A 17,848-nucleotide genomic window follows, 5' to 3' on the forward strand; every position below is an offset into this window, starting at 1 on the left:
CACGGTCCGGTGCAAAATTCATTCTACCTGCATCAGTCGAGCAGTTCAGAGTTCTTACGAGTGTTTGAAAAAGTTTTCGAAGCCATGCCACCCAAAGCAAGCGGAAAAGCTGTGAAGAAGGCCGGTAAGGCGCAGAAAAATATCAGCAAGACCGACAAGAAGAAGCGAAGGAAGAGGAAGGAGAGCTACGCTATCTACATTTACAAAGTGTTGAAGCAAGTACATCCTGACACTGGAATCTCCAGCAAAGCTATGAGCATCATGAACAGTTTCGTTAATGATGTCTTTGAGCGCATTGCTGCGGAAGCTTCTCGCTTGGCACATTACAACAAGAGATCTACGATCACATCTCGGGAGATCCAGACCGCTGTCCGACTTTTACTACCCGGAGAGTTGGCCAAGCACGCTGTTTCCGAAGGCACCAAGGCAGTCACCAAGTACACCAGCTCTAAGTAAACGCTTTAGCGTTATCACAATAATCGGCCCTTTTTAGGGCCAACAATTTTCTAAAAACGTGGCTTACATTCTGGTACTGCAACATTGCAAAGCAAAAAGACTGCTTTGAAAGACAAATGTGAAATTATTGGGTAGCAGTTCTGTTCCTTTTTAGTTTAGAAATCGAATTTTACGAAACCTAATAGATGAAAGTTATTGCGATTTTCCTGTGTGACCTCTTCCTACTTTTCCTGTATTAAATAAATTTCTTTGATATATAAATAAGTTTAGGCATGAATATAACGTCTATTCTGGAAGAAAGGATCTATCGACCGAAATAAGTGATCGTTAGAGCAATTGAAGACGGTTAATTGATTTTTGCCAACGTCTGTTGCGCAGTGTGCGGTCTGGCGTTGCCCTAGTGGAAGGAAATTCGGCTCGTATCGATCCCTTTCCTAGTAAATTTTCGTTGAACTTTTGAGTTCAACCACTATTATTTGGAAAGTATGAAAGTTACACGTCAGCTTCTGTTAGATCCTATAGAGTTATATATGATATTTAATTTTAACACGCAGGCGTTCTGACAACTTTCTTTTTTATGGTTTGACTGCCATTTTTGAACATCGCATACCATATTCTACAGGTCTTAACGATTATCGATGATCTGCTGGTCACTGTACAAATAGTTGTTGACGGTTTTCGCCACTGTATTGCATGATTTAATACGTTACACTTTCCTAAAACGCTTATTATAAATAACAAAAATTCTAATACTTGGTGACATTAGAAATACTGTAAAATAATAAATATACCATTGAAAGTATCGAATATTTACAGTTTTCACTCGACACGTTAGATTGTTGTTCGAGAACATTTTGCAAAGTCTCGTTAACATTATTAAAATGAAGCTTTCTGTATACGAAACTAAGACTATTCTAAGAATCATTACAATTTTTCTCTTCTCCAAAACATAACTATCTTTCAAGCAAAATTATTATATACAGTTTTATTTCTCTTAATTTCTGTACAATTTATTTAAAATAGCCATTTTTATATTTCCTTTTGTGTATTGGAGTGTGTGTTATTAATATACTCTACGACGTGTTCGTTTCTTGGTTGTCTTTTGTTAACAAAAACTACAATGCCGTCTGCTTCCTTCCAAGAACCCTTAGAACGATACCCTTTACCGTTTTTGACCGGCGTTCAGGTCAAGTTTTTCTAGTTTTCAATTTGGTGGTTTACAATAGGGCTTTGTGCTGGCACGCAGCTGTGGAGTTTTCGACCGTGCACGCGGTCGAAAAATTTTTTGCCCTACCATAAATATCGCCGAACAATGAGGCAAGGCGCAGGCTGCAACAGCGCTCAGCAGGAAGCATTACGAGGCTTCTGGTTGGCTGAAGGAGAAGAGAGGGGGAACTACACGGCGGTGGTATAAAAACGGGCCGTTTTCCGTGCTAGCCATCATTCGCTTCGTGCATTCTCAGCGTTCATAACCTAAAAGTTTTACTTACCTATTGCAACATGACTGGTCGTGGAAAGGGAGGAAAGGGATTGGGAAAAGGAGGAGCAAAGCGTCATAGGAAGGTTCTTCGTGATAACATCCAGGGTATCACCAAGCCAGCTATTCGTCGTTTGGCTCGTCGTGGCGGTGTCAAGCGTATTTCTGGCTTGATTTACGAAGAAACCCGTGGTGTCTTGAAGGTATTCCTCGAGAACGTTATTCGTGATGCTGTAACGTACACCGAGCACGCCAAGAGGAAGACTGTGACTGCTATGGATGTCGTGTACGCATTGAAACGTCAAGGAAGAACCCTTTATGGTTTTGGCGGTTAAATGTATCAATAGCATACATACAAAAACAGGCCTTTTTCAGGGCCACCAGACTTCTCACAAAGAATCAAACGGCCCTTTTCAGGGCCACCAAATTTTTCAACAAGGAATCTCTAGTTCTACAGTTAACAAACTTATAAATAAGAGACTTATTTTACCCAATATGATTCTCAATTTTAGCTAATTCGGTTATTAAAGTAAGTGAACTGAAGATGTAGAGTTTAAGGGAAAACAATACTGATTTTCTGAATTTAATTTTATTTTCCTATTGACAAATATATACACATATTTGATTCATATTGTACATCGTATAAAAGATGCTAAACTACCAAAGTAGTCAAATTGACTCATTCATATTTCCAATTATATTCATAACATTTGTTAAATATTGTATTTTCAATACAAATTCCAACAAAACTTGACTGGATTTTTGAAAATTTACCGTAGTTTTTTACAAGAGTTGAATAAACATTTCTTTCCAGTACATTATACATTTTTAATTTAATACCGTTTTAATTTCTTTCGTACAAACACACCATAATTGTCGGTAGTTCTTAATTTGCGTATACGGGATCTCTTTAAAACTTTCCTTTTTACAGAAAAAATGCCTAAAACTAAAATGAAATTCAGTCGAAATACAGATTACATAACCTAACTTTCATGTTCTGCTGCCTCGTCTCGTCTCGCACACGAGACTTGAATCGAAATTAGTTAATCGATATGAAGTTAGAATATCACAGACGTCTATGAATTGTAGTACAATGGTTTAAGAGTTTAAGAGTGAATGATACTATAATACTATAATTCATTATAAGAACACAATTAGAACAGAGAGTTCATTCGTTAAAAAATTTGTTGGCCCTGAAAAGGGCCGATTGTGTTGCCAAACGTTTAAAACGTTTAACCGCCGAAACCATAAAGGGTTCTTCCTTGTCGTTTCAAAGCGTACACGACATCCATAGCAGTCACAGTCTTCCTCTTAGCGTGCTCGGTGTACGTTACAGCATCACGAATAACGTTCTCGAGGAATACCTTCAAGACACCACGGGTTTCTTCGTAAATCAAGCCAGAAATACGCTTGACACCGCCACGACGAGCCAAACGACGAATAGCTGGCTTGGTGATACCCTGGATGTTATCACGAAGAACCTTCCTATGACGCTTTGCACCTCCTTTTCCCAATCCTTTTCCACCTTTTCCACGACCAGTCATATTGTAATATGCGAGACAACTGTTAGGTTATGAATGCTCAGAATGCACGGAGCGAATGTAAGTTAGGGGGGGAAACGGTCTCCTTTTATACCACCTCCGATGCAGTCCCCCACTCTCTCCCCTTTCAGCCAATCAGAAGCTCGCACGCTGACCCTAAGAACATAAAAGCCAGATGTTTTCTAGTGTAGAACGCATTTTGTGTTTGATCTGTAACTCGTTCTGATCGTTGTCGTAATGGCTCGTACCAAGCAAACTGCTCGAAAATCTACCGGTGGAAAGGCTCCACGAAAACAGTTGGCGACCAAGGCTGCTCGTAAAAGTGCACCAGCCACTGGTGGCGTGAAGAAACCTCATCGTTACAGGCCTGGAACTGTGGCTCTTCGTGAAATTCGAAGATACCAGAAGAGCACGGAACTTCTGATCCGTAAATTGCCGTTCCAACGTCTGGTTCGTGAAATTGCTCAAGACTTCAAGACTGATCTTCGATTCCAAAGCTCCGCTGTCATGGCTTTGCAAGAAGCCAGCGAAGCTTACCTCGTTGGTTTGTTTGAAGATACCAACCTCTGCGCAATTCACGCCAAACGTGTGACCATCATGCCTAAGGACATTCAGCTGGCTCGTCGTATTCGTGGAGAAAGAGCTTAAATCTTTTTCACAAAAATCGGCCCTTTTCAGGGCCCAAGTTATTGGGCGTGGTGCAAAATTTCTAGTTTAACTTCTACGATTTATGAAAACTTTACGTAATTCTGAACATTTTTCAAGAGCTTAATAAAAACTTCGTACTAAATATTTGCAAATACATCAATAAAACTGTAATACATGTAGCGTTAGTGCCCTTCGAAAAAGAGACGCATTTGTCGAGTCCAACGTATTTGGCGGCGTAGATTGTAGTTTTTATGGCCAGGAGCCGGAACCATAAACATGTCAAGGTTTAGGTTATAGTTTTGGGGTGACGACAAAGAAACCGACGCTTTGTTGCTGAAAGCATGAAATTCTTGCAATGGAAGTCTGGAATTTCCTGCTTTCTGGTGGAATATACATATTTTGGAAATTCCCCTAGCTAGAAGAAGTACGTTAATATTGCCTAATGTACGTAACATTATTCATCGTTGCATGTGAGTGTAATATCAGCAACTTTGCCGCCTTTTCAGCCATGTGCATTTGGAGGAAGTCGTCTCCGAATACTACTAAAGTCAAGTGAGAGATTAAAATTGTTTGGGAAATGAATACAGAAGTGAGTAAGGGAAACTGTTGAAAATCTTATGTATATATAAATAATACAATATTATTAGCATGCTCAAAAGAAGGAAATCAATTAGATATGCATTATTTTATTGAACCTCGATGTCTGTAATTTTGACTACGTAGGTAGGTACGCCATTGTTTGCTAATCCAAGATGGCCAACAAGCAGCAAGATGGTTGCCCCGGTAATTTCGGTGTTTGAGGTGCATTGATCGTGAAACGTAATTCTAATGGAAAACTTTTACGAATGACGTTAATTAAATAAACTCAGACAGACGCCCCATTTACTTCGTCCACCAGTTTTCATAAATCAGGTAAGAAATTCCAATCGAAAGTCACAGTGGCAAACGTTTGCTTTAGCATTACTGGTTATGGTTATGTTGCTCGATATGTTATTGTCGTATACATTTATAATAAATCTTATAGTTCGTAGATTTTAAAACAATACGAACAAATTTTTTCCGTATTCTTTTAAGACGAAAACGAGTCGTGTATATTTTATTACATTAAAGACTGTTTCTGTTACAAGTAATTCTTCGATATGTCGGACGACGAGGACTTGGTTTACGTCAAAAAGCAGAAAACTGTGCATTATGGATCGCTGGAGGAAGCAGAACGTGCAAGGCTGGCAGCAGCTGCAGAGTCTTCGGAGGAGGAGAAAGACTCTACAAATTTGGGAGATAATGTCAATGTTGCTGCTACTCTGGGGAATGTACACATATCAAACGAGTACATGGAACTCGAAGATGAGATGTCCAAAGACAGACAAGCTCTCTTGGAAGAATTCGAACGCAGAAAGAAAGCTCGTCAAATTAACGTGTCAACCGATGATTCTGAAGTAAAAAAGAATTTGAGACAATTAGGAGAACCTATTTGTTTATTCGGCGAAGGACCCGCGGACAGAAGAACAAGATTGAGAGAGTTGTTGGCTAGTCTGGGGGAAGATGCGATAAAAAAGAAGCACGATGAAGATGAGAAACCTTCTCATGCTATCGAGAGAGATACAGAAGCAACATGGTATCACGAAGGACCAGAATCCCTTCAAATAGCCCGTTCTTGGATTGCAAGTAAGCAATGAACATATTAACTTCCTTTATTCTAATTTTATTAGTACATTTTGTACATTATATTTTGAATTAATTTGTTTTACAGCGTACTCGTTACCTAGAGCAAAGGCTAGATTGGAAAAAGCGAGACAGGACTTGGAGTTACCAACAGCCACTCGTACGGCACGTCGTCAAGAACTCCTGAAGAAATTGCAAGCACTTACGATTTATTGTTCTCAAATCGGCGATACCCGACCAATTTCCTTTTGTCAGTTTAGTCCGAACTCCAAGATGTTTGCTACAGCTTCATGGTCAGGCTTGTGCAAAATATGGTCTGTACCTGACTGTACTTTGTTGCGAACGCTTAAAGGACATACTTGTAATGTTGGCTGCATTGTTTTTCATCCAAAAGCTACTATTACCGAAGAGGTGATAGGGGACAAAGCGGGACAGACTTGTATATTGGCATCTTGTGCTGCAGATGGTACACGAATGTCCTTTTCCATATTTATAACAGGGAATTAGAATAAAATAATAAATAAAGTACATAAATTATTGCCCCTCGCTGTATATACAGGAACGGTGAAATTGTGGAGCGGCGGATCGGGCGAAGAGCCGCTAGCGGAAGTTGAGGGTCACGAGCCGCATAGAGTTTCGAGGTTAGCTTTTCATCCGTCCGGTCGATTTCTCGGGACATGTTGTTACGATGCTTCTTGGAGACTTTGGGACTTGGAACAGCAAGCAGAGGTTCTTCATCAAGAGGGTCACGCGAGAGCTGTGCATTGCATTAGGTACGTACGATACCTAGCTCAACGAAAGAATTACAAATAGAGAAATGTGTAAACCGGCGTGAATTTTCAGCTTTCAGTGCGACGGTAGCGTGAGCGCCACAGGCGGCCACGACTCCTTTGGCAGAGTGTGGGATCTTCGTACAGGGAGGTGCATTATGTTTATGGAGGGTCATTTAAAGTCTATTTTCGGTATCGATTTCTCCCCTAACGGGTTTCACATAGCCACAGCTAGCGAAGATAACACGTGTAAGATATGGGACTTACGAAAGAGATCTTGCGTGTACACGATACCTGCACACACGAATTTACTGTCGGACGTGAAGTATCAAAGGGTCGAGGGACAGTATTTGGTCACTGCGTCGTACGACAGCACTGCCAAAATATGGTCAAACAAAACCTGGCAACCTTTAAAAACGTTACCGGGTCACGATGGTAAAGTGATGTCCGTCGATATTTCCCCGGATCATAAATTCATCGGAACTAGTTCTTACGACAGAACTTTTAAACTGTGGGCTCCCGAAAATATGTAAAAAGACTTTATCGAATAAAACGTGGAGGTACGGTTCGAGGAGTATATCTACGCAACGCTATTTTCGTGATTGTTCGTGCAGGAAATTTCGCCCTTTGTAATATAGAAAGAATGAACGAAGATATATACTTTATTACCTGTCCCTTTATAAGTTTTAATACATCAATTGATAGAGATTGTTATAAGTTTGATTTATTAGTTTTAATTTCTGAATGTCTAGAATACTGTATCGTGCCTTCGATAAGAGGTGCGATAGTATTCTAGAGAAATATTCGGTACTGATAACGTAGACGGAGATCCGTAGTTTGCCGAATGTTATTATTTGTGGGAATTGTGTCACGTGTTCGTACAATGGTTAAAATTGGACTTTGTACTTACAGCTACACCATCCGACTGTAGCTTCATTTCTGAGAAATCTAATTGCAAATAATTGCATGCACGATATACGGTTTGAGATAAATACTTGCGTTTACTTAATCGCGTTGTAAAGCTTTAGGACGATCGTAAAAATGCGAAAACTATTATTACGCGTTAGTAATCAACACAGAATTCATTCCAAGAGACAAACGAAACGTTCACTTGCATTAAACGATTCTTTGCATTATCGTTAACGAAGCATTTAAAATTTTTGCAATGGACAAGTTATTCGCGATTAAAAGAACCCGAAGAAATAAACAGAAGATTGAACGACTAACTTCGAACAGAATAGGTTATCCTGTGCTCCTACTTTATTAACAAACTTCCCAGGAAGTTCTCCCGGCAATCAGGTAGGCGTCTCTCCATGTTTCGTATTTAAAATACAATCAATAATAAACCAAATTCCTTAATTTCTCTTTAAGGAGGAAGAAAAACATAGAGCAAGAAAATTGATTCCGCAAGTTTACGTGATTTTCATTTACCTGAAGGTAGAATTATTTTTTGATTCGTTCACGATCATAACAGAAAGTAGACATTAGTACGAGAGAGTTGAAAGTGCAATATCCTCGTCGAATTTTTATATAAAAATAAGTTAAACGAGCCTGACAACGAGTACCATTTTGTTAACACTTTAATGGCCGCACGTATTACGCGAAGACCGTTATCCGCCATCACTGATATTGTAGACCAAAGTGAGATACACGAAGATACTAGGAATATTATTATAAAGAATTATGAATGTAACTTCCACAAATGTAATAAGTTGAATGTATGATGAAATGGTGGCTGATACAGTAGATCACGCGCACGTGACAGTGGCCGACGTCTGCTGGCTCGCAGAGTCACGTATACGTGACAGCGGCCGTCAAAGCGTTAATAATGGTTCTCTCGTCTTGTACGAGTGTTTCCGCGAGCGTGTATCTACTTGATAAGATTCTTAACGATCCGCGAGCATTTAACGACGAACGATCGAAGGCTGAGGAAAAGATCGCGGCGATTTCTCTCCGTCGGTGCTCCTCGGTACAAAATCCTCCGTGTCGCGGCGCCAAAGATACCGACATCCTCATTGTTACCCGACTCGACGAGATCGATTCATGCTGACTCGTTCAGCGGCAAGGATTGATGGAGCCAAACTCTACTGCCACCCTCGGCGAAGTCTGCAGCTGCGTGCCCGTCGCCATGCAATACCCATTTTGTGGTAAGCAGACCATCCACTCCCACTGGTCCTCGCGCGTGTATCCTTGCCGTGGAAATTCCGACCTTACGAAACAATGCAACTCCATAAATATCTGTATATCTTGTAGAGAATGTATAACGACTTACCTCCGCGCCAAGACCAAATCTGTATCCATCAGCGAATCGCGTACTAGCATTGTGAAACACGCACGCACTGTCGACCTCCCTCTGAAAATGACTGGCTCTGCTGTCGTTCTCTGTAACGATGACGTCGGTGTGTCCGCTACCGTATTTATGAATATGATTTATGGCATCGTCGAGGTCCGTCACAACCTCGATGGTACATTCCAGGGCACCGTACTCCGTCCTCATGCTCTTCGCCGCCGGTGGACCGAACGTCAACAATTGCCTCAGTTTTGGCCCGGAATGGATCTTCACCTAAAATGTAATGCCCCATAAGGAGTACAAACTCGTGCCCATTTTGTGCTCCGTCATCGAATGTACTGTTACTGTTAGTACCACTACTATACAAAGAACTCACTCCTTCCTTTTGCAGCATATTGCACACGTCGGTGAAGAAATTGTTCTTCATGTGGCACTCGTGGATTAGGAGAGTCTCCATAGCGTTGCAGGCGGCAGGATAATCGCATTTCGAGTCCCTGATGATCTTCAAAGCCTTGGCTATGTCCGCCTCTTTGTCCACGTAGACGTGGCAGATGCCCTCCGCGTGACCTAGCACTGGGATGTGCTTCGATTGCTCCTGTATAGAACGAACTAGATCGGAACTGCCCCGCGGAATGATGAGATCTATGTGTTTCTCCATCGACAATAGATCACCGACGTCCTCCCTCGTCGAGACCAGGGATATCGCGTTGGAGGCTCCCACGGTGTTCAGCGCTTCCTTCACGAGATCCATTAAATACCGATTGCTATTGGCGGCTTCTTTGCCGCCCTTTAACAGAAGCCCGTTGGCGCTGGACATCGCGAGGGCTGCCACCTGAGGCAGACTGTCGGGTCTCGATTCGAAAATTACTAGCAACACTCCGATCGGGACGGTAATTTGTTTCAATTCCAAACCGTCAGCCAGCTTGGTCCTCCTGATCACGCGACCCACGTTCGTCAGCGAATCGTCCGCGATCTGCCTCAACCCCGAGCTCAGGGATTTCAGTTTCGCGGGCGTCAGCGATAGACGGGACAAAAGCGGCTTCGCCAGGCCGTGTTTCTGCGCGGCTTCCAGATCTTTCGCGTTCGCCTCCAGGATCCCCGTTTGCCGGGTCTCGAGAAGATCGGCCAACGCGTTTATGCAACTTGCACGCTCCTCCGGCCGGAGAGCCTGAAGAGCTCTGCTGCCGACGCGAGCTGGAAGTCGCATTATCTTTTTACTCGAAGGGATCTCCTATAGTTATAGTCGCGTTTGAGAAATTCTCAATAAGCTTTGACGTAAGTTTCGACGGAGTCTCAGGTTCTCAATAGTCGTTGTAGCGAACTTGTTTGAATTAAATACGGTTCCCGAATAATGCGACACGTTCTATATCTTGGGGAGCGGTACGTGTCGCGGATAATTGTACAATGACCGCGATACAGCAACCGCAAGCCGTTTCGTTTCTACCTTCGATAATCGATAACCTATATTGCTATGGTCGGTAGAACAAAATGACGCGAGTGACCCCTCCACGAAAAAAATATTGCGTTTGACCCGATAATAGTCTTTGTGCCGACGATTCTTTACTAACAAAAACTTATATTCCGTTGCAGATGTCGGGAATAGAGGAGGATACGGATTTCCATAATTAAATGGCGGCAGAAACGAAGTCCAAGGGAACACGGGTCAGCTAGTAAAAGGTACTTTCGAATTACCGTTTTCTGCAACGACCTCGATGGGCGTGGTAAACCCAGTCGTTTCGGTGAATAATGTGCCGATCTTCCTTCCGGATAGGATGCTCTTTATAGCTTTTTCTTGGGTTCCGTTGCAGATCACGACCGAGACACCCCGATCGAGGGCCCAGAGCGCGGCGTTCACCTTCGCGTCCATGCCACCGGTGCCCACTTTAGACTTCTGCCCGAACTGTATGGTGCCCCTCAGATCGGAGCTGAAAGTGTGCAGCATCTTCGCCCCGTCTAGCCAAGGCGGTAGGTTGTAGATCCCGTCCACGTCGCTCATCAGAATCAACAGATCGGCTTGGACCTCCGCCGCCAACATGGCCGCCAACGAGTCGTTGTCCTTGAGCGAAATGCCTCGTCTTCCTCCGCCCCCGGCGACCTCCTCGTCCACGTGCGGCGGCGGAGAGACGGCGTCGTTCGTGTTGATGATGGGCACGATGTTCAAGCTGATCAGCTCGCTCAGAGTGCTAAAGAGATTTTTCTTAGTCTCCTCGTTGTAGAAATCGGGCTTGGTCACCAGGACTTGCGCCAACTTGACACCGTACTGAGCGAACATCGCGTCGTACAAGGACATCAGGCCCGACTGACCCACCGCAGCTGCTGCTCTAGGTTCCAAAAGAGTGCCTGCGTGTAGACGAGACCAAAGTTACCGTACCACCCTCCTCCACTGTAACGTGAGGCTGGATATGTGGTCAGTAGATCATGTGGTGCGTATTGCGTTATTAAGCGAACGATTTTTGCTCGGTTATCTAACCCTTTCCAACGGTACCGGTGGAAATTCGTCTACCATTGCTCCGATGGAACGTTCGAAAGGGTTAAAGCAACCGCGATCAAGCAGATTCATGAAATATGCAGAGCTTTATCGAGGCCCGTCGTTAAGATTTCATTTCAATTTTCTCTTGTTCGTTCCGTGGCGACGGGGACACGCGTGGAAACGTCGATAACGATTGCAAACGTTTCCCAGGGAGTAATAAGAAACAGTACTGCAGTATTTTCACAACAATTTCTGTCTATCGTCGTTCGATTCTTGCCTCCCGAAAGGAGAATTACCGCGAATGTTTTCCCGGGCAAATAGAATCTCGAGGGAATTGCTGGTAAAAGAATTGGGCGGCTCGCGGTTGTTGGTTTAACCTACATGGAAGGGCCGGACATTGTCAAGTTGCCGAGGAGCTCGCAGAGTACCTCGGGGACGTTCCGATGCTTCCCTCCTGTACATTCGAGCCTTCAAAGAGAATGTGGTCGCACTTAAATTTATGACCATTTGTGTATCGATTTCTTTCACTTGCGGGAAAAAGAGAACAGTTCCCTATCAATGCACGCGAGTAGCAATAAAACGGAAACGCGGAGAACGTTCTTTGATGCGCGCTGCAAAGGGACTCCTCTTGCGTCGCGATGATTATGATTGTAATGTAAGAGTTCAGATATAATTACTTGCGTTTTAGCAAGGTGAATGTCTTTGTACCGTAATTGTTTTTGTACCTGCGTGTTCTCTGGTGTGGTCAGCAGGGCTCAGGGTCTCCCTCATCGAGAGAGACATCAACAGTTCTTGCGTGAGCTTCTGTTTACCGAACGCGACCGCCCCGCTGGTCACCATGATACATTCGCGGCCTTCGTTTTGGCATTCTGCTACCTGCTCGACGATGGACGCCAGGCGACCCAACGCCAGTCCGTGTTCATCTTCTCTGGTGATAACAGCACTGCCTAATTTCACCACCAAACGACGCGCGTACTTCAGCTGGCTGCGATCGCTGAAGGTCGTGCCTCTCGAAGAGTTCTCCGCCGATTGGAGCTCTCTTCGTAAGTCCACTCGATTTCCCTTAAAATTCAATTATCGTTTCACGAAGATTCTCCTATTTTTAATAACGTTTTTCATTGTATAACGACTCGAGTGGCTGAGGTCATTCGAACAATTGTAGTAGCTTAATCTACAATTTGATATCGCAATTATAAATATCTTGACACATGTAATTATCTGTTATCGTCTACTCTGTTTGAGAATAGTCACAATTCTTTTTGATTATATTTCTTTGTTACCCAGTGAATTAATTCTTGCTTTCTCATTCACGCCTAGCGTGACACTTTGGTATTAGCATATCTGTGACTCGTGATCGAAATGGCGAATGACGTTTCTCAAACAGAGAACGGTAGGACAGTCGTTAAAACCTGAAGTAGACGAAGCTCCAAGCGCGTCGGAGCAATTAAGTTTCTAAAACGCCGTTACTGTTTCTCTGCGCCCTTCTGTATTTAATGCAATCGATCGTATCAATCGTTTCGAACTGCACTTTGCGTCGACGAGCACGTAGAATGCTTGTATCTCGAAGTGTAATGAAACGAAACCGAGAGAAACTCTCGTTTCACGAGTGTTCGACAGTTTTAACAGTCCAGCGACCTTCTCTGTAAGCTTTCCATAATCACAGCCACGCGTATCTACGATCGTTCGAGTCTCGAAGCGTTATCTTTGTGCAACACTTCAATTAAGAATGAAAAATTTCCGGGGGGCGAATTTACGTTCGATTGCCACTCGACACAGTTTCACGCGTTACACGTGCGATTTCTTTCCGGTAATCTAACGGTTACATAAAAATATCGGTTAAAGAGACACGAGGGAAATTAATGCGAGCGTCAAAGACAAAGGGAATTAAAGCGGGAGAAAATTTTCGCTTTCCGCTCGGCGGCTGTTTCCATTCGAGTTTTCACGTATGAATGAACGACATTCGTTTCATTTCGTAACACGATTTGTCGCGCGATCGTTCGAACGCGATATACCAGGCGTACTATTATCGCGATCCGAAAGAACACGCGAGGTTACTCGAATTTTTCTATCGATAAATCTTTTTCGTAACGTTCGCCGTATCGAATCCGCTTCGACGCGGATCCCAGCGGTTTCATAAAGGCGGAAATTACCAATTGCGCGTTATAAATCGTATCGCGCGGCCGTTATCTGTTTCCCAAGAAGCGGCTCTAGTTCGTATCGTTTTAACAATCTAATTGTACCTTTCGATGCGACTGTCCTGCAATAATCGAGAACGATTGTCTGCGTTCAACAAATGCGACGACGATATCGATAAAACGTAATCTTTATCTAGCGTTGGAGGCGTTGACGAGCACGTGTCCCGTTCGTGTACGCTTTCCGTGAAAGATGGAATTTAGTAATGTTTGATCTTGCTTCTCCGTCTTCGTCTTCGTAATCGTTTTCGGGGCTTGTTTGTCATTTTTCCGTCGTCGCGGTTCGAACGCAGAGATAAACGGAGCATTCTCGGCGCATCGATTACGCCTGTACGGCGATTGGGCCTCGCGATCCCCGCAAATTTCGTCCCGGGGAGCGAAATATTCCACGACCGGGACCCTGGAAAATGTTTCGGCGTAATTGTATGCGCGGAATACCGCGACACGCGGCGGGAAATAGCGTGCAACCGAACCATATTTATTTCGTTTGCGTATACATGCTCCGGCGATATCAGTTGTGTTATGTATTCGTGATAACGTCGCGTTACATTCATTGCTGGCCAGCTAATTAAACCGGCGATCCGCGAAAACAAATGTCGCGTTTTGCGTGTGAAACTAACGTTGCCTTGCGATTTTGAAAAATCGTACAGCGTGGGGCAACGATTTCATGGGGGACACTGGAGGTCAAAGTAGGACGAAAATCAAGAAAAGTAATTTGTTTGAGGTTTTGTTGTTAAGTTATTAACGTTTAAAGTTCTTCTCTGTGCATTCGACAGTGGTTCTCACTCAGCATGAGAAACTCTAGTGAGAGCCACCAGCAGCTGTACGCAGGTTGCCTATCTACAGGCGCAACAAATTGATATTCTTGATTTTCGTTGTATTTTGGCCTCCAGAATCTTTCATTACATTTTTGCCCTGTTATGACGAACATCCTGTATATCGAATTGCTGGAGAATCGTAGAGCAGTAAGAATCAATTTGCCCGAACAGCTTCTTGCGTGTGAAGCTATACAGGGTGTTCGGCCACCCCTGGGAAAAATTTTAATAGGGGATTTTAGAGACTAAAATAAGAATATCAATTTCTTGACTGAGGCTCCGTTAAAAAGTTATTACAAAATTAAATTTAAAAATTTTAAATCATTCTGAAAAAATTATATTTAGTTGCAGGGGTCAATTATAAGCATTTTTGGTCAATAGACATACCTCCGAAATCCTACGCATTTTCGAGAAAAAAATTCCAGTAGGTCGAAAAATTTTTCGACAAAATTAAAATATTTCAAATCGTTTTGGAAAAATTATTTTTGGTTGCGGGGGTCAATTACAATAAGTTTTGGTCATTAGACATATACTCGAAATCCTACTCACTTTCGAGAAAAAAATTGTTTACCGAAAATATAATTTCTGGCCAGAAATGTCTGCCCGAATTTTCATGCGAATCTTTAAAACGCCATAACTTCTGAACGGATTGGATAATTTTAATGTTTAAAAAAGCAAACGACGCGTATTTTAGTGTAGAATAAGTAGAAATTCTAAAAATATTCGAAAAGTTGTTCCTTAACCCCATAAAATAAGAAAAACCCCATAAAAATGGTCCAATTTTCAAACAGCCATAACTCTTACAATAGTGAATGTATTTGAATGAAACTTTTTTCTGAAGTAGAGCTCATGGGTAAATACAAAAAAGTATTAGACAACTTCTCTGTAGGGCGTCAAATAAAATTACTAAAAATGAAAAAGTAATTTTTAAGAAAAATCGACAGGGGGTAGGTGCCTAAATTTTTCGGCGAAATTGAAAAGTTTCAAATCGTCCTAAAAAAATTATTTTTAGTTAAGGGAATCAATTATAATCATTTTTGGTTAATAGACATACCCCCAAAATCTTACCCAGTTCCGAGAAAAAAATTCGAGTGGGGGCCAAATTTTTCGACAAAATTAAAAAGTTTCAAATCATTTTGAAAAAATTATTTTTAGTTGGAGGGTTCAAGTACAAGCATTTTTGGTCAATAAACATACCCCCGAAATTCTAACCATTTTCGAGAAAAAAATTCGAGAAGGTGCCTAAATTTTTCGGAGAAAAAAAAAAATTTCAAATCGTCCTAAAAAAATTATTTTTAGTTTCAGGGATCAATTATAATCATTTTTGGTTAATACGCATACCCTCGAAATCCTACTCAGTTTCGAGAAAAAAATTCGAGTAGGTACTGAAATTTTTAGACGAAAAAAAATTTTTCAAATCGTTTTAAAAAAATTATTTTCGGTTGAACAGGTCGATTACAATCATTTTTGGTGAACAGACATACCCCCGAAATCCTATCCACTTTCGAGAAAAAAAATTCAGTATGGGTGGAATTTTAAACGTTAATAATTTTTTAACGAAGCCTCCATCGACAAATTAGTATTCTTGATTTTCGTCTTATTTTTGCCTGTAGAATCTCCCATTAAAATTTTTCCCAGGCTAGCTGAACATCCTGCATTGTCCTGCGATTTTGAAAAATTGTACAGCGTGGGGCAAAAATTTAATGGGAGATTCTGGAGGCCAAAACAGGACGAAAATCAAGAGTAGTAATTTATTGATCGAGGCTTCGTTGAAAAGTTATTAGCAGTTGCGCCTGTAGATAGACAACCTACGTGCATCTGACAGTGGTTCTCACTCAGTGATGTATTACAGTGTTGTGAGTGAGAACCACCGTACGCAAGTTGCCTATGTACAGGCGCAACTGTTAATAACTTTTAAACGAAGCCTCGATCATCAAATTGTTATTCTCGATTTTCGTCTTATTTTGGTCCCCAGATTCTCCTACTAAATGTTTTACCTATGCCATCGAACACCCTGTATATCGTCGAGTCGTAGAATCGTGGAGCAGTAAGAATCAATTTGCTCAAACAGCTTCTTCTCGAAGGTTTAATTAATTACGCCGGCCGCGCGATGCGGGAGCTTCCCCCATTGAGAACGTTCGATTAAGAACGCGTTAAAAATCGACTCCTGAACTCGTCCCGACGCGGTCGATCGATCTCCAGGTCATTCGCGAAACGAAATAGCGAAAATAAGAGAAAATTGGACGTACTGGTTGCTCGGGAATCCTTAGTCCCGAGGTGGACGAAGCCAATCTTGCTGAAAAGCGTCCGAGCTTAGTGGATCTCAATAGTAACAGCGCCGAGCACATGATTGTTGCTTTTCTTCGGCTTCTCTTCCCGAGCGTTTCACTGTACAACACAAATAACAATTTTCCTAATCGAAGGCGCCGTCGCGCGGAGTTCGTACGGTCGTCGAAGAAACAGACGGAAGCGGATTTGAGTTAATTACCGGATTGGATGGACGAGTTCTTAGGGGTGGATCTGATAGGGGAGGTGATTACGCGAGAATTTCTGCGGCTAATGGGCGAAGAGGGGTCGAGAGGAGGACGAGGATAGAGAAAGACGAAAGTCAGGGGCAAGATATTGGTACGTGGACCTCGGTGCCGAGGCGGTCGTCGCGGTGGTTAACGACATACTACTGTTTCATGCTCGGACGAAATCGTGGTAGAAAAATCGACGTTATCGTGTCAAGATTAGACGTCTATCCTCGAGCAAACGTTTACCGTGCAACGGGTGGGAGGAGATTCTTCTCAAAGAGCTTGACGTTTCGTGCGACAATCGACCTTTTGTGACGCCACGAAAATCCTCCGCGTCTCCCGCGGGGAAGCCAAGGCCACGCAAAGTCCGTCTTCGCCCCGTTTGCAAAGAATTAGCGGTGCAGCTAGCGTTCGTGCACTTTGACCCCGGGAATCGAGCAAACAGAATCGCTATCGTTCCCGTTTGACTCATTCTTTTCTCCCTGGTTTCTCTGTGTACGCGAGAGATAGATCTTGCCAGCGATAAATTACATCTCGAGAATATTGCTTTCGCGCATATTTCAACGGTACATTTTTATTTTAGGGATCCAGGACCAGGAGGAGTGCCGTTCTTCATCCACAACCGGAGGATTATTCCGTCGCAGAGTTTCTTTTTTCTCCTTTGTTTGTTGTTTACGTCGAGCCAGCCATGTGGGTCCGATCTATTTCCAAGACCTTCGATCACACTCGAGCGTACGCGTAACGTGGAGGAAGAGACTGATAACGATCATAACGTTGATTCTGGTTCCTCAAACAATTACGAAGAATCGATATTAGAAATAACTTTACAAAGACGTATAAGAGGATTATACGTATCGATTCCAATTACAGTTTTAATTCAGTATTTATTATCAGCTTTGTAATCGTCTTCTTTCAATTCTTCGTGCATCGGTTCTGCAATGGCTGTAGAAATATTATACTCTTTGGTTTCCTCTAGTGTCGTCGATTGTTTTGTAACTATTTTGCCAAGTT

General features: G+C 42.6%; 6 protein-coding genes across 6 annotated transcripts; 4 read left to right on the forward strand and 2 right to left on the reverse strand.

The window, feature by feature from the left end:
- Nucleotides 1-34: 34 nt before the first annotated feature.
- On the forward strand, nucleotides 35-1,163 carry LOC143349110 (histone H2B). Its single transcript, XM_076780066.1, has one exon. The coding sequence runs from the start codon at nucleotides 85-87 to the stop codon at nucleotides 454-456; it is 372 nt and encodes a 123-aa protein (XP_076636181.1). The 5' UTR covers nucleotides 35-84; the 3' UTR covers nucleotides 457-1,163.
- Nucleotides 1,164-1,899: 736 nt separating this feature from the next.
- On the forward strand, nucleotides 1,900-2,321 carry LOC143349113 (histone H4). Its single transcript, XM_076780068.1, has one exon. The coding sequence runs from the start codon at nucleotides 1,957-1,959 to the stop codon at nucleotides 2,266-2,268; it is 312 nt and encodes a 103-aa protein (XP_076636183.1). The 5' UTR covers nucleotides 1,900-1,956; the 3' UTR covers nucleotides 2,269-2,321.
- A 742-nt stretch (nucleotides 2,322-3,063) lies between these two features.
- LOC143349112 (histone H4) lies at nucleotides 3,064-3,551 on the reverse strand. The gene has a single exon (XM_076780067.1). It carries the CDS (start codon nucleotides 3,475-3,477, stop codon nucleotides 3,166-3,168), a length of 312 nt encoding a protein of 103 aa, XP_076636182.1. The 5' UTR covers nucleotides 3,478-3,551; the 3' UTR covers nucleotides 3,064-3,165.
- Nucleotides 3,552-3,683: 132 nt separating this feature from the next.
- Nucleotides 3,684-4,843, forward strand: LOC143349107 (histone H3). The gene has a single exon (XM_076780063.1). It carries the CDS (start codon nucleotides 3,712-3,714, stop codon nucleotides 4,120-4,122), a length of 411 nt encoding a protein of 136 aa, XP_076636178.1. The 5' UTR covers nucleotides 3,684-3,711; the 3' UTR covers nucleotides 4,123-4,843.
- A 13-nt stretch (nucleotides 4,844-4,856) lies between these two features.
- U4-u6-60k (U4-U6 small nuclear riboprotein factor 60K) lies at nucleotides 4,857-7,930 on the forward strand. Its single transcript, XM_076780057.1, has 5 exons — nucleotides 4,857-5,034; nucleotides 5,250-5,787; nucleotides 5,873-6,250; nucleotides 6,344-6,557; nucleotides 6,628-7,930. Exons 2-5 carry the CDS (start codon nucleotides 5,262-5,264, stop codon nucleotides 7,085-7,087), a joined length of 1,578 nt encoding a protein of 525 aa, XP_076636172.1. The 5' UTR covers nucleotides 4,857-5,034; nucleotides 5,250-5,261; the 3' UTR covers nucleotides 7,088-7,930.
- Nucleotides 7,931-8,016: 86 nt separating this feature from the next.
- On the reverse strand, nucleotides 8,017-16,998 carry P5cs (Delta[1]-pyrroline-5-carboxylate synthase). Its single transcript, XM_076780056.1, has 6 exons — nucleotides 16,571-16,998; nucleotides 12,040-12,376; nucleotides 10,537-11,184; nucleotides 9,221-10,038; nucleotides 8,827-9,117; nucleotides 8,017-8,763 (listed from the first exon to the last, which is right to left on the reverse strand). The coding sequence occupies exons 1-6, from the start codon at nucleotides 16,667-16,669 to the stop codon at nucleotides 8,596-8,598; spliced, it is 2,361 nt and encodes a 786-aa protein (XP_076636171.1). The 5' UTR covers nucleotides 16,670-16,998; the 3' UTR covers nucleotides 8,017-8,595.
- Nucleotides 16,999-17,848: the final 850 nt, after the last annotated feature.

The sequence above is a fragment of the Colletes latitarsis genome, chromosome 12 (genome assembly GCF_051014445.1).
Source record: "Colletes latitarsis isolate SP2378_abdomen chromosome 12, iyColLati1, whole genome shotgun sequence".
Classification (NCBI taxonomy): Eukaryota; Metazoa; Arthropoda; class Insecta; order Hymenoptera; family Colletidae; genus Colletes; species Colletes latitarsis.